The sequence below is a fragment of the Prionailurus viverrinus genome, chromosome A2 (genome assembly GCF_022837055.1).
Source record: "Prionailurus viverrinus isolate Anna chromosome A2, UM_Priviv_1.0, whole genome shotgun sequence".
NCBI classification, from domain to species: domain Eukaryota; kingdom Metazoa; phylum Chordata; class Mammalia; order Carnivora; family Felidae; genus Prionailurus; species Prionailurus viverrinus.
In genome coordinates, this window is record NC_062562.1 from 82,983,751 (window position 1) to 82,998,311 (window position 14,561).

General features: G+C 36.0%; 1 protein-coding gene across 2 annotated transcripts in view; it reads right to left on the minus strand.

The window, feature by feature from the left end:
• The window catches only part of MAGI2 (membrane associated guanylate kinase, WW and PDZ domain containing 2), a 1,356,537-nt gene that overhangs the window by 228,609 nt on the left and 1,113,367 nt on the right, over nt 1–14,561 (minus strand). For both annotated transcript variants that reach the window (XM_047848847.1, XM_047848846.1), the window contains exon 10: nt 13,731–14,369. In XM_047848847.1, coding sequence (XP_047704803.1) covers nt 13,731–14,369 — 639 coding nt within the window. The remainder of the gene's footprint in view (nt 1–13,730; nt 14,370–14,561) is intronic.

Genomic DNA, 14,561 nt, shown 5'->3' on the forward strand with positions numbered 1-14,561 from the left:
TGGAGGTGCTGTGATTCAATAGTCTTTGTGGCAAGATTTTCTAAGTTTACCATCTGGAAATCTCTTGCACATAACTTTAATTGCACTCATCCATTTAATTTTCTGCTCTTATGTGTAAGCAGCTAGCACATTGGAGGCAGAGCACATTTTTAAAAAATGTTTATTATTTATTTTTTGAGAGAGACAGAGACAGAGCACGAGTGGGGGAGGGGCAGAGAAAGAGAGGGAGACACAGAAGTCAAAGCAGGTTCTAGGCTCTGAGCTGTCAGCACAGAGCCTGATGCATGGCTTGAACCCACAAATCATGAAATCATGACCTGCGCCAAAGTCAGACGCTTAACTGACTGAGCTACCCAGGTACCCCAAGAGCACATTTTTGTATATGACCAGCATAGTTTCCTAAATACAATGTATTACACAATAGTGGCAGATAGTGAGGAATGTGGTTTGGTTTTTGTTTTGGGGGGGGAGGGCTACTAAAGTTTTAAGATTTATAGAACTAGGGGAATTTGAAACTTTCTTGGTAAATTTACTGTATACTGGTCATTATTAGATTTGAACTTATAACTTTTTTTAAAAGTCTTAATGAAAAGACACTAAGATTCTCTCCCCCCACATAAAAATAATTTGTATGAATTGATTGAACATATTTTACATAAGAGTAAATTTGATCATCTTCCTGTAGCTTCAGAATTATTGGCTATAACCATCATTGCTTTTTTTCCTTTTTCCCTCTGAAATCTCTTGATTTTGCTACTGTCAAATTTGGTAGAAGATTAGTAAACTTCTAGGCTGTGAGCTCAAGGAAATTACCCTTGTGGATTAGAAGGGAGCAGGATATATGTTTCGAAGGTAACAGATGAAAAAAAACCTACTCTTTACAACTCCTTTGTCCTGGGGTCCCTAACTAATGAGTGTATATAATGTAATGAATGTAAATAAGCCCATGGTTTAGAAACATTGAGAACTATAGAGGTTTTGAGACATATGAATATTACAGTTGTTTTCAATTTGCAGAGAGGGAGCTAGTGGCCAGAGAACCTAAGTGACACACTCAAAGTGGCCATGCGAATTAGGAGCCTACGTTATACTAGAAACCTGGTATGCTGATTCTAGTTAAATGCGTTGTTCATCATCTCATGCCAATAAACCTGTATATTTTTCCCAAGTGAAGACATTGTATGACAGGTTTTACAGACATATAACTGGCACAGTTGATGGATTAATTTACAAGATCAATCTGTTATTACCCATTACATTTAAAGTAAACTCCGTGGGGCGCCTGGGTGGCGCAGTCGGTTACGCGTCCGACTTCAGCCAGGTCACGATCTGGCGGTCCGGGAATTCGAGCCCCACGTCAGGCTCTGGGCTGATGGCTCAGAGCCTGGAGCCTGTTTCCAATTCTGTGTCTCCCTCTCTCTCTGCCCCTCCCCCGTTCATGCTCTGTCTCTCTCTGTCCCAAAAATAAATAAACGTTGAAAAAAAAAATTTTAAAGTAAACTCCGTAAGAACAAGGACTTATTTTGTTTACTGGATATCCCTGTGTGTAGATCAGCATCTGGGACATTTTTGAAATGAAGGGAGAGGAAGAAGACAGGCAACTTAGGCAAAAATTTGGTATATGACCAGAGAGAAAGGAGGGCTCAGGTTACTTTAAAAGCCCATACAGAAGAACATCACTAGAAAAAGAGTTTTGTCTGTTTTTGTACACTCGGCTGCATTATGCGACTCACGCATGCATTTTCCTGATTTTTGTTTTGTGACCACCCTTCTCCTCCTAATGTTACAACATAATAAACTAATTTCACAAGTATACATGCCAAGCTCTGAAGACAAATAAGAAATAAGACACAGACTTTGCTTCTGAGGGAAATTGGCTAGCATTTAAAGAACCAATAGTTTCTTCTAGTTGACATTTTTGTACATATCCACTAGAACAATTATTTACACATATTGATGACTATGGAAATGTAAATATTAACATGCCCTTTTTGTTTTGCATTTAAGACATCCTCAAATTAGTAAACAGGGTAAATAAAGAGTAAATACCAAATCAATAACTAACAGTTATATCTTGTCACATGCAGATCAGATTTACCATCTAATAAGACACTTCTATTCACTCTTCCTCTAATATTTAGAAATGGCCAACAGATATATATTTAAACAAAAAAACCCCTGATATATTAACTCAACTATTTAAGTGATGTGTGTGTTGGGGGGAGGTTGTGGTAGAGTGGGTATTTTATGGGTTAAAGAGAGTCTGCAGTTTAAAAATTTTTTACTTTTATGTTAAAGAATTGAAGAAGTTACTTGTCTCCAAGAATCTCTTGGATACAATGGATGGCATTCCCTGTCCCCCACCTTATCAGCCCTGAAATGAGGTCTGAAATGAAGAGGTATAAGGTCAAAAAGGACCCTAACACAGAATAACCTTTTACTAACTTAGCCATGAGAACAAATATGAATGTTAGTTGGTGATAAGAAGCTGATCTGACATGAGTTGACTGGCAGAAAATAAGATAATCTAGTATAATTATGAAAGGGGAAAATGTACTTTCGTTGTCAGATTATATATAAAATCACAGTACATGTAAATAAATGCGCTCTATAGGTTCAAATATGAAAGAGGCTTTGTTTTCAAGTGACCAAAACACTGATGTCAACTCCTTTCCAATTGGTTAACTAAATTTTTAAAAAATGAATATTTTTTTCAATTGTTAAATCCAATGTTAAATTCTCAGCCTATCTTACTCAGCACTTGGCATAATTGTTCACATCTTCCATCTTGAAACATTTTCCTACATAAGGCTCCCAGTACCCTCCTCTTATTTCTCCTCCTTCTTCACAAGTCATGCTTTCTTAGCCTTTTGTTGCTCATTCTTTTTCTTCTTGATCGCCAAAGTTGGAGGTTCTCAGTCCTCAGTCCTCAGAATGTTTCTCTCCTTTATTTATGCTCACTCCCTGAATGTCTTGCTCAATCGTAAGCTTTAAATACCCTCCACATGCCAGCCATCACCACTTGTACAGCTGAAATGTATCTCAAGCTTGGCCTGTCCCTAACTGGACTCCTGATCTCCCCACAGTCCCCCACAAGCATATCCAGCCATCATATTCATCCTATCAGGAAAATGCAATTCTGTTCTTACAGTTTTTTAGGTCAAAATTTGCAGTCTTTGATTCCTTTCCTTCTCCTTTATCTTACATCCCATCCATCAGCAAATCTTGCTGTTTTTCCTTTGAGATATATTTAGAATCCATTTCTTAACCACCTCCATTCCTACCATCCTTCTCCAATCTCCCTCTTCATCTCTCATTCGGATTGCTGTGAAATCCGACTCACTTGTCTGCCTGTTTCCATCCTTGCCTACCCACAGTTTATTCTCAACACAGCAGCCACAGTGAGCCCTTTCAAATGTTGGATCTTCTCACTACTCTGCTCAAACACTCCAAAGGCTTCCCATTTCACTTGAAAGTAAAATCTAAAGTCATTTCCATGGCCCATGGCTACATAAGACTTTACATTCTCTGTCTCCCTACAGCACCGACAATCTCTCTGACCTCATCTGTCATTCCATCCCTTCCTCACTCGGCCACAGGAGCTTCCCTCCTGTTACTTGTCTACATCAAGAACAGTCCTGCCTCAGGGCCTTTGCCCTGCTTAAAATGCTCTTCCTTGGATATCCCCAACAGCTTGCTCCCTCTTTCTCCTGCCCTTTACCCTGTTGCTCAGTTTTTCTTCACTGCTATTTCTAATGTATTTCTTTGTTTTTTACCTAATTTTCCCCTAGAAGGTAAGCTCCCAGCACATAAACCAGTGCTGAGCACACAGTAGGTCCTCAACAAATACTTATGAAATGAATAAACAAATGGATGAATAAACCTTATATATCCAAGCAAAACCCATCAAAAATTTCTTTTCATAAAGTTTGGGGAAACTGACATAACGTAAAACTCTAATTAATATTAGAGTCAGAAGATAGAGATTTGAGTTCTGTTTCTGCTACTTCTAAGTGGTATGACAACAACTCTACAAGTAATCCTAGCATCCTGTCTCTCTTATCTTACCGGTCATCTGTGCAACAAATTCCCCATTTGGTGTACACCTTGTGAGATCCATGGCATTTTCCATTTTTCATTGATGATTATTCACACCTCTTATATTTGGGGACCATAAATTGTCCACCCCCTTACCTACATACACATTCATTGAATTTGGGCCAAGTACTGAACCTTGAATTTAAGTTTCTTTATCCATGAAAGTTGGGTTGAGAGAGAAAATGTGGAGAGAACATGTGAGTTTAAAAACATATGCCATTGGCCTGAGTGTACCTCAAAAGCCTACAATGAATCATATTACAATATCATGTTACAAAAAACATTTCATCTCACAGTTTCACATAATCAGTGGTTATATATCCCTGATGTGCAGTTCAAGGTGCAGAAGCAGAGTAGCTACTACATAGCTGACCCCAAACCATTCCCTCATTTCTGGGCAGACAGGGATACTATATTTCCAAGCCTCTTATGGTTAATGGGATCTAGAGCTGAGTTCTGGCCAATGGAATGTGGGAGGAAGTGATGTACACCCCTCCCAGGACTGACCCCTAAACCATTTTATCTGCCAGCTGGTTAGAGAGGATTCAGTGGGGGACTTCAAGGCCTTAGGGCATGGAGATCCACCAGAGAGAAGAAGCCTTGTTTCCTGAGCCATCACATAGAGGAGAGTTGCTCAGGAAATCTGCTATTCAGGAAAACATGAATTGGAAACCATATGAGTGAGAAATAGACTTTTATTTGAAACTTTAAGACTTAGTTGTTAATATAGCAGCCAGTATGCCATGGTTGTTCACCCTCATGGTGTGGATTTATTACTTGGCTTGCTGTGTCATATATACTCTTTTCTGCTGACATCAAGTGGAAAGTTGGATTACATAATGGTGATTGTGGGATATCCACTGTGATTTTTGCTTAATCTCTTTGGATAGCACTCTTTTCAAATAACAAGTGCTTTTTCTCTCCCAGAAAGAGTCCTATATCAGATCCTTGTTTACTGGTGAATGTCAACTCTCTTTCAACAATTTCTAAAGTCTTTTGTTGTTGTGGTAATGAGTTTTAAAATTTGATGTGATTTTTAAAAAGTATCTTTTATAACTATAACTAACTAGCTGTGTATACATTTGTCCAAACAAGTAGTGACCTAAAATAAATGTTAAAATATTTGGTGTGAAAGGGTATGACGTATGCAACTTAGTCTTAAGTGGTCCAGACACACACACACACACACACACACACAATTGAGCAAATGGGGCAAAATGTTAACAGCAATGTAGGTAAATGGTATATGGTGTTCTGTGTACTATACTTGCAATTTTTATGTGAATTTGAAACTTTATCAACAAAAATATTTAGAAAAACTGTTAGCAACATTAAAAATATCAATACTTCTTATAGATTTGCTTTTAATATTTTCCCTGTGCAGTTTTAAGTTTGTGATACAATGCTTTTGTGTGATATGGTTTTTAAAAATTTAAAGCAGGAATTCTCTACATATACACAATTCACTGTGTCCCTAATTGTTATGCTTTGTCCTCAAACATAGCTCTGATATAGTGTATGCTACTTCTCAAATACTCTGAATTCTGTTTGAATGTAAAAGAAAGAGAAGATGTGCATTACTGATACTTATTAATTGTTATACATTGTGAGCATATGAAGGGAATATTCTGATCTAGTGAGAACCTTTGGGATCATGTTTTTCAGAGATAAGAAGGGAAATTTTCAAATACTGATCAGCTGCGATTTATGGGAGTTTCACAAATTAAGTAGGGGACTTTGTTGCATTTTAATATAAATAAGAGTACAATACATGACAAGGATTGATTACAGTAATCACTCTGGAATTACTTTACTCCATACATCAAATAAGAGCCTCCTTGGGCAGAAAGCATAATGTTTCCCTATACCATACTAGGTTGAGCATCAGCCAACAAATTATTTATAAAATAAACAATATGTTTCTTGAGCCATTAATATAGAAAAAGTGTTAGTCAAACCAATCAAGAAAATAGCACCACTACGAAATGAGAATAATGGAAATACTCTTAGGTAAAGTGGACATAGAAGACACAATTGGAAAATACTTGATTCAATTCTATTTAAATACATATGAAAACATGAATGAAAGAGACAATGTTTAGGATAATATAAATTATAAAAACTGAGTCCAGCCAAGAAACTCTAAGAAAAATAGAAACTCTAAGATTATTTACTGTGGAAGAATTTGAGAAAGTTGCAAAAGGTGTCCCTCTCCTCCACAAACCAAACCAAACACAGAAGCCAACCCACTAGACCCTGATAATTTCAAAGGTGTATTATATCCTCAAAAAATAGATACCTTCAAGGTTACTTAATTATGTTAGAGCAGAGATGGATGGAAAGTTATTGATTGCTTATATGACATCAGCATCACGTTGATAGCAAATTTTGACAGTAAAAAGTAAGCCAAAACAAAACAAACTCCCAAAAGAAAACTTTAGACCTATCTCATACATGAAGGTTGGTACTAAATAAATACATAAATAAATAAATTTTTATTTACTCTGAGAGGGAGTGTGAGCTGGGGAGGAGTAGAGAGAGAAAGAATCTCAAGCAGGCTCCAACACTGCCAATGCAGAGCCCAGTGTGGGGCTTGAACCCACAAAACGCAAGATCATGACCCAAGCCAAAATCTAGAGTCTGATGCTTAACCGACTGAGCCACCCAGGCACCCTGGTGCAAACTTATTTATAAAGAAATAGGATCTAGGAGTACACTGTAAGCATAATATAGCTTACTTCAATAATGAAAGGATAGTTCAATACTAAAAAATTTCTTAATTCAATTCATCACAGTAATAAATCAAAGGGGAAAATACTGATCATCTCTGTAGATGGTTCTTTTTTTTGGTTTTTGATAAAATTCATTACCCATTTTTGATATAGGATTCTTTGTTTTTAATTTTTTTTAAGTTTACTTATTTTTGTGACAGAGAGAGACAGATCATGAGTGGGGGAGGGTCAGAGAGAGGGAGACACAGAATCTGAAACAGGCTCCAGGCTCTGAGCTGTCAGCACAGAGCCCGACGCGGGCCTCGAACTCACGGACCGCAAGATCATGACCTGAGCCAAAGTCGGACGCTCAACCGACTGAGCCACCCAGGCGCCCCGATATAAGATTCTCAATGAAATGGGAATTGAGGGGATATTTCTTTTTCATGGTAAGTATTCATCTCAATTAAAAGGTCAGTATTGTGTTAACTGTGTAAAATGAGACAGCTTCCATTTAAGCCAGGAATAAGATAGGAATTTCCATAATCTCCATTACTAAACAACAGTATTCATGAAGTAACAGTCAGCTGTGTTAAATAAGATAAATCACAGGTATGCAAATAGGAAAGGAGAAGACAGTGATTGCTATTTGTAGGTGGTGTGACTGTATGCCTCCAAATCCCATGAAATGAATGGAAAAATATATGAGAAACAATAAGATAACTCAGTAAAGTAACTAGTTATGAAATTAATATTTAAGAATAAAACCTAGGGGGATATGAAACATGCAATAAACAAAAAGCATATTTATGTGGCATTTCATTTGCCTCCCTCCAATGGAATGTCAACTCCATGAGAAAAAGAGTGTGGTTAGCTTTGTTTATTGCTTTATCCCTAGTGCCAAAAAAGTGCCTAGTACATAGTAGGCACTCAAGAAATTTTTGTTGAAAGAAAGAATACATCGACATTATAGATTTATTCTCTTGTGTAGAGATAGATGTGCAAAGATACATAAATTTTTTTTATAACAGTAAAAGACTAAAAGCAAACAAAATATCCATTAGTGGGTATCCAATTAAATATGCTATTAAAAATAATGAGATATATTTTTGAACTAATAGGTGAAGTTCTCTAAGAGAAATTTTTATGTTAAAAAAAGCAAGGAGCTAGGCCATAGTACAAGTCTCAACACATTGAAAAGAACTGAAATAATACAAAACATGTTCTTCTCCAAGTAGACATTATTTGCAATTAATGGGAAAGAATTGGGAAATCCTAAATGTTTGAAAAATAAACAACACATTTCTAAGTAACCTATGGGTCAAAAAAGAAATCGTCAGGGAAATAAAAAATAAATACCTTGAAGTGGATGAAAAGGAAAACAGAGCCTATCAAAATTTATGAAACTAAGCTAAAGAAGTGCATACTGTGAAGTTTATAGCTTTAATGCTTTTATTAGAAAGAGAGAACTAGAATCATTAATCTAAACTTGAAGACAGAAAGGCAAAGTAAATCAATCACAAAATAAGTAGAGGAGAGGAAATTATAAAGATTAGAGTGGAGCACACTGAAATAGAAAACTGAAAAACAATGAATCTAAAAGCTGGGTTTTAGGAAGGAATGTTATAAAATTTTGTTAAAAACTTTATGCTAACAAATTTGACAACTTAGATGAATTGTAAAAATTCCTAGAAAGAAATTACCAAAAAATGATTCAAGGATGTTGAAAAATTGGAATAAGCCTAAATCAAGAAAATAAATTTAATTAGCAAACAATCTTTCTACAAATAAAAGCCCAGCCCAAAGGGCTTCACTGGTGAATTCTATCAAACTTTTATGGAGGAATTAACATCAATCCTACACAAACTTTCAGAAAAAAAGAGAAGAACACTTTGCAACTCATGTTATAAAGCCAGTATTATCAATACACAAAAGCCAGACAATGACATCACATGAAAAGAAAACTATAGAAAACCTCTCCCCAAATAGGTTCAAAAATTCTTAATAAAATATAAGCAAACAAAATTCAGCAACACACACAAAAAAGAATTATACGCAAATGGGATCATCCCAGGAATGCAAAATTAGTTTAACATAAAAACAAATCATGTAATATATAACACTGTATTAATAAAGTGTCAAAAACACTCAATCATTTCAATAGTTTCAGGAAAAAAAACACCTGTTTAAAGTCAAGGTACATTGATTATTAAAATTCTCAACAAACTAAGAATAGAAAGGAACTTCCTCAACCTGATAAAGGGCATACAAAAGCCCTACATCTAAAATCATACTTAATGGTGAAAAACTAATGCTTTTCCCCTAAAACTGATAATAAGACAAGGATGTCTGCTTATATTCACTCACATGAAATATCACAACAGAGGTTCTAGCTAGTGTAATAAGGCAAGGTAAAGGAATCAAAGGCATACAAATTGGAAACGGGGAAATTAAACTTTATCATCAGATAACATAATAATCTCTGTAGGCAGTTTTATGAAATTTGTAAAAAACCTCCAGAACTAATGAAGTGTAACAGGGTTGCAATGTATGAGATCCAAAACAAAAATCAAATTCATTTCTATATATTAGCGACTGACTCTGAAAATGACATTAAGAAAACAATTCCAGTCACAATAATGGCAAAAAGAATAAAATAGCTAGGAATAAGTTTAACAGAAGAAGTATAAGATCTGTATATTGAAAACTACAAACCATTGCTGAGAAATTAAATGGGATTCAAATAAATGAAGAGATATACCATACTTATGAATTGAGAGATTCAGTGTTAGGTTGGCAATTCTTTACAAATTGTTCTACGTATTTGGTGTAACACCAAAATCTCAACAGGTCTTTTATTAAAAAAAAAATAAAAAGGCAAATCATAAAATTTATATGAAAATGGACTGTTGTATGGAAACCAATTTGACAATAAATTTCATATATTGAAAAAAAATTTATATGAAAATGGAAAGAATCTAGAATAGCCAAAATAACTGTGAAAAGGGAATAAAAAGTTAAAGGATTCACACTACCTGATTTCAAGACTTAATATAAAGCTAAAGTAATCTAAAAAGAATGGCATAACTATATGGGTAAACATACAGAGAATGGAGTCTAGAAATAAAACCTCACATTCATGCTAGTTCATATTTTATTAAGGTGCCAAAGCAATCCAAGAGGAATGGGTAGTTTTTTTTTTTTTTTCAACAAATGGTTCTAGGACAATACAATACACATATGCAACAAAATGCATTTAGACCCTTACCTCACACTGTGCACATATGTGATCTTAAAGTGATCTAAATGTAAGAGCTGAAACTATATCTTTTAAAGGAAGCAGGAAAAAGTTTGTGACCTCAGGTCAGGCAGAGATTACATAGATATAACACCAAAATAATAATCCACATAAGAAAACGCTGATAAATTGGACTTCATCAAAATTTAAAACTTCTGTGCATCAGAAGGAACCATCAAGAAAGTGAAAGGACAAGCCACAGACTGGGAGAAAATATTTGCAAACGATATATCTTATGAAAGACTTGTAATCATAACTTCTACAACTTAATAAGAAGATAAATAGCCCAGCAAATATTCAGATGGACAAACTATTGAGTAGTCATGCCTTCAAAGAAGATATATGAATACTAATAAACACATGAAAACATGGTAAACACATAAAAAGATCAGAGAAATGTAAATTAAAATCACAAGAAAGGTATCATTATACAGACACTAGAATGACTATAATAAAAAAGATTGACTATACCAACTAAGGGCAACAATGGGTAGAAACTGGAAACCTCATAAATTGCTAGTGGGAATGTAAAATGGTATAGTCATTTTGGAAAACATTCTGGCAATTTCTTAACAATTTAAATATATACTTGTCATATAACTAGTGATAGCAGTATCACTCTTAGGTATCTACTCAAGAAAAATGAGAGTATATGCACACACAAACGCTTTTATCTAAATGTTAACAGCAGAACACCTGAATGGCTCAGTCAATTAAGCGTCTGATTCTTGGTTTCAGCTCAGGTCATGATCTCACAATTAGTGAGTTTGAGCACCATGTTGGGCTCTGCACTGACAGCACAGAACCTGCTTGGGATTCTTTCTCTCCCTCTCTCCTTCTTTCCCTCTGCACCGCACCCCCCAGAATAAATAAACATTAAAAAATAAATGTTCACAACAACATTATAAGTGTTGAAAATTGAAAACAACTCTTTATGTTCATCCACTTGTGAATGGATTTAAAAAATGATAGATCCATACAATGGGATACTGTTCAGTGATAAAAACAAACAAACTACTTACACATGCACCAGTGTGGGTAAACCACAGCAGCATTATGTTGTGTAAGAGACTACATTTATAAAAAATTTACAGAAAGGCAAAACTATCCAGAAGGCTTATTAGTTAGTGATTTTCTGGGGCTGAGGGAGCTTGAGATGATGCATATTCTAAGGATTACAGTGATTGTTACACAACGTATCATTTTAGCACTTAAAGTGGGTGAATTTTATGTTATATGAATTATACAACAATGGGTGTGTTAAAAATGAATTATACCCTAATAGCCAAGATATTTAGAGCAAGACATTTATATTAAACCTACTACAGATATTCATGGATATGCTAGTTATGTATACAAAATTTCTGAAAGTTTCTATTCAAAAAACATGTTTGCCTCTGAGAAAAGAACTGAAAGTCTGGCACAGGAAAGAGAATTACTTTTCATTGTATACCCTCCAACACTGTTAAAAAAATTACACCATGTATATTATTGCTTTAGAAACTAAAAATCCTAGTAAATTATTAAAACAAACAACCACAGTTCTGATCTAAGGACACAGGCATGCAAATTTGCTCTTTAAGGTCTATACTTATCTGAATGAGGCTATAAGCACTTATGAGTAGCCTATAATAAGATAAAGCCAATTTCATCATAAAACATGGTGTTAGTTCCTAATAATTTCAGATAGCTGAGTGCAAATTGTGGGAATTTGGGGAAACACAAGAGGTTTCTGACTAGAAATACTTTAAGCATCCCTGGGTACTGCATTCCATAGGTGATTGTAGGGGCCACAAAATAAAAAAAAATTCCTCACCCCCAAACACAAACAAAATGCAAATAGAATGTAACATGCTGGAGGACTAAATGAGAGGTGAAGAAAATAGGGGGAAAGAAAGAGCAAGAATAGGGTTGTCTAGCAGGGAGCAGGCATTTATACATACATAGATGATTTCAAAATACTTCTTCCTGCTATGCCAAGCCTTTAAAAAAAGTCAGTACTTAATGATTTGTACACAAACTTGTTTCTATAAATCATATGCTGGATATAGTGCACAGTGATTTTCAGCATACCTTTTAATATCAAGAACCTGTTACAAAGATTTGCTTTTCAATTGCACGCTATGAAGATACGGCTATTTAATTAAGAATATTGGTTATAATCTTACACAAGCAGTGGTAGAAATGAAAATACACTGTCAATATTTAATTATCAAGATTCAAGTGCTATTTTGTAACAATGCCTTAGGAAGGTCAAATTTAAGACTTCTGCTACCATAATTTCCCTTTTTTAATATACGAACATAATACTTTGCATACCGTCGCTCAAAAATGCTTAGTATTTGATGTCCATTTTCACACAAGGAATCAATAATGTAAATATTTCCTTGAAGTGGAAACACCTGCAGAGAGGGCCAAATAAATCATAAAAGGTGCTTCTTTTCAAGCTTTGACTGCTTTCATTTGCATTTCAAACCGACAGGGCTTTCATGCTGTTTTTAGTGCTCTGAATAGACAATCACATATGTTTGCCACACATGTGTTCTTCACGCATGAGTTCCTTGCAGTACTGCCCCTTCTGACCCACCCTTGCTGTAGCTTCGAAGCTCATTTACACTCAACAGACATTTCATGAACACCTATTGTGGGTCATTCGACATGAAGAGCAGGACCACCATTGTGTTTTCATCACAATATAACAGATGAGGCTTCTGAGGCTCTTGGACATTAAGTATCCTAAATCCCAGAATTGGTAAGTGGAAAACCAGGACTTAGCCTGAGACTTTTCTTTTATACTCTATTTTCAAGAATCCTCCCTATCTGTAGCCCCTCCCTTCTTTCTCTCCCTTGTTTCACTGATAATTAAGAGCAAAGTAGCACAGAAATGAAGGAGGGGCCTTCTGCGTGGCCCCATTCTCTCCTCCAGAAGGTAGAAAAGAAGAAACACCCAGGGCTCAGAGCTCCTACCATGCTCCTCACTGCTCCGATGTTCATACTTCACCTAGAACACCCAGCCCAGAACTCCAGCCCTAACCCTGTTCCATAACTTTCTTCCCAGGTCATGGAGGGCCCCATGAGTAATTATCCATGTGGTAGTGAAAGAAGTGTCCTAAGCATCCCAATTCACAACTCTAAAAAGATTTTTCTGCAACAGTTTCCAATGGTTCTTATGGGGATTATCAAGACTATACTTGAACTTGGAAAGGGTTGAACTAGCTAGCCTAGAATCCTACGCACAATACAGAATATTGGTTTGGTTGGAAGACTCAGATTTCTTAATTAAGTCAATGGAAACCCAGCCTGAGATTTCTACAATCGGTACATTAATGAACTTTTGGAATGCAGCCCACTCATATTTGGGGATTCAATCTTTACCCTCCAAATTCATATTAAGGTAGATTTGTAAGACTGCAAGCACTACGTTTATTGTGTTTAATGTAAAATAGGAGAATATATATTCTAAAAATTAAAAAAAAACCCATAGCTTCCTGGACTCTTTTCTCTTTTACTCTCTTAGAGTGTGTTCTCATTCATCTCCAGAGAAACTTTCACTTTTATGATATTATTGTAAAGGTCTTACTATTTTACCTGCATATTTTATTGATGAGCCAGTGTTATCTTACCTCCTCGATGGATAATCAAAGAAGTCTCGCTTCCAATGGGACAGTCCTTAAGTATATCCACTACTTCTGTATGGCTCAGGTTCTGTACATTCTGCTGGTTGATCTCAACAATGAGGTCGCCTTCACACAGGCCAGGGCATCCCTGAATGTCAAGTATTTGTTTCACCCGCTGTCCTGTAGGACTATCGGCAATAGTGAAGCCAAAGCCCTGGGCACCTTTCACAATGGTTAAGGTCATAAGTTCAGCTTGGGTGGCCCCAGATGAAGCCATAGACACATTGTCATCATGGACGGGTGGTGGATACGTGCCATCTAGTTGACCATCCGCTGGCATTGAGTGCAAAGAATGAGGTGGCCGATCTGTTATATCTGGAACTGACTGTGAGGTCCGAGAAATGTATTCCAAATATGTTTCATAGTTATGTCTTCCATTGACCATCACTGGAGGTGGCCTCTCCATTATTGCAAGGGGTGGCACCATGCTGTTAGCAGGATCTTCAGGATCAAAGGGCAAAGGGTAGCCACGACACAACACCAGGTTGACACTTTGACCGATAGGAACAGACTGGAAAAGTTTGACTACATCTGCATGAGTGTGTCCAAGGACACAAACTTCATTAATATAGACAATGACATCACCTGCAAGGAAAAAAGAAAGAGATTGACAACATGAGGTAAGTTCAATTAAAGTTGACATAGAGAAATGGAATTATTTATGAGACTAGTAAAAGAGGCACTGTGTTTCTCAGTAAGCAGTGAGAAAATCAATTAGAATAATATTTAAATTCACCGTAGGTGACTCAAGGTTACAACAGGTCTGCCAACAAATAC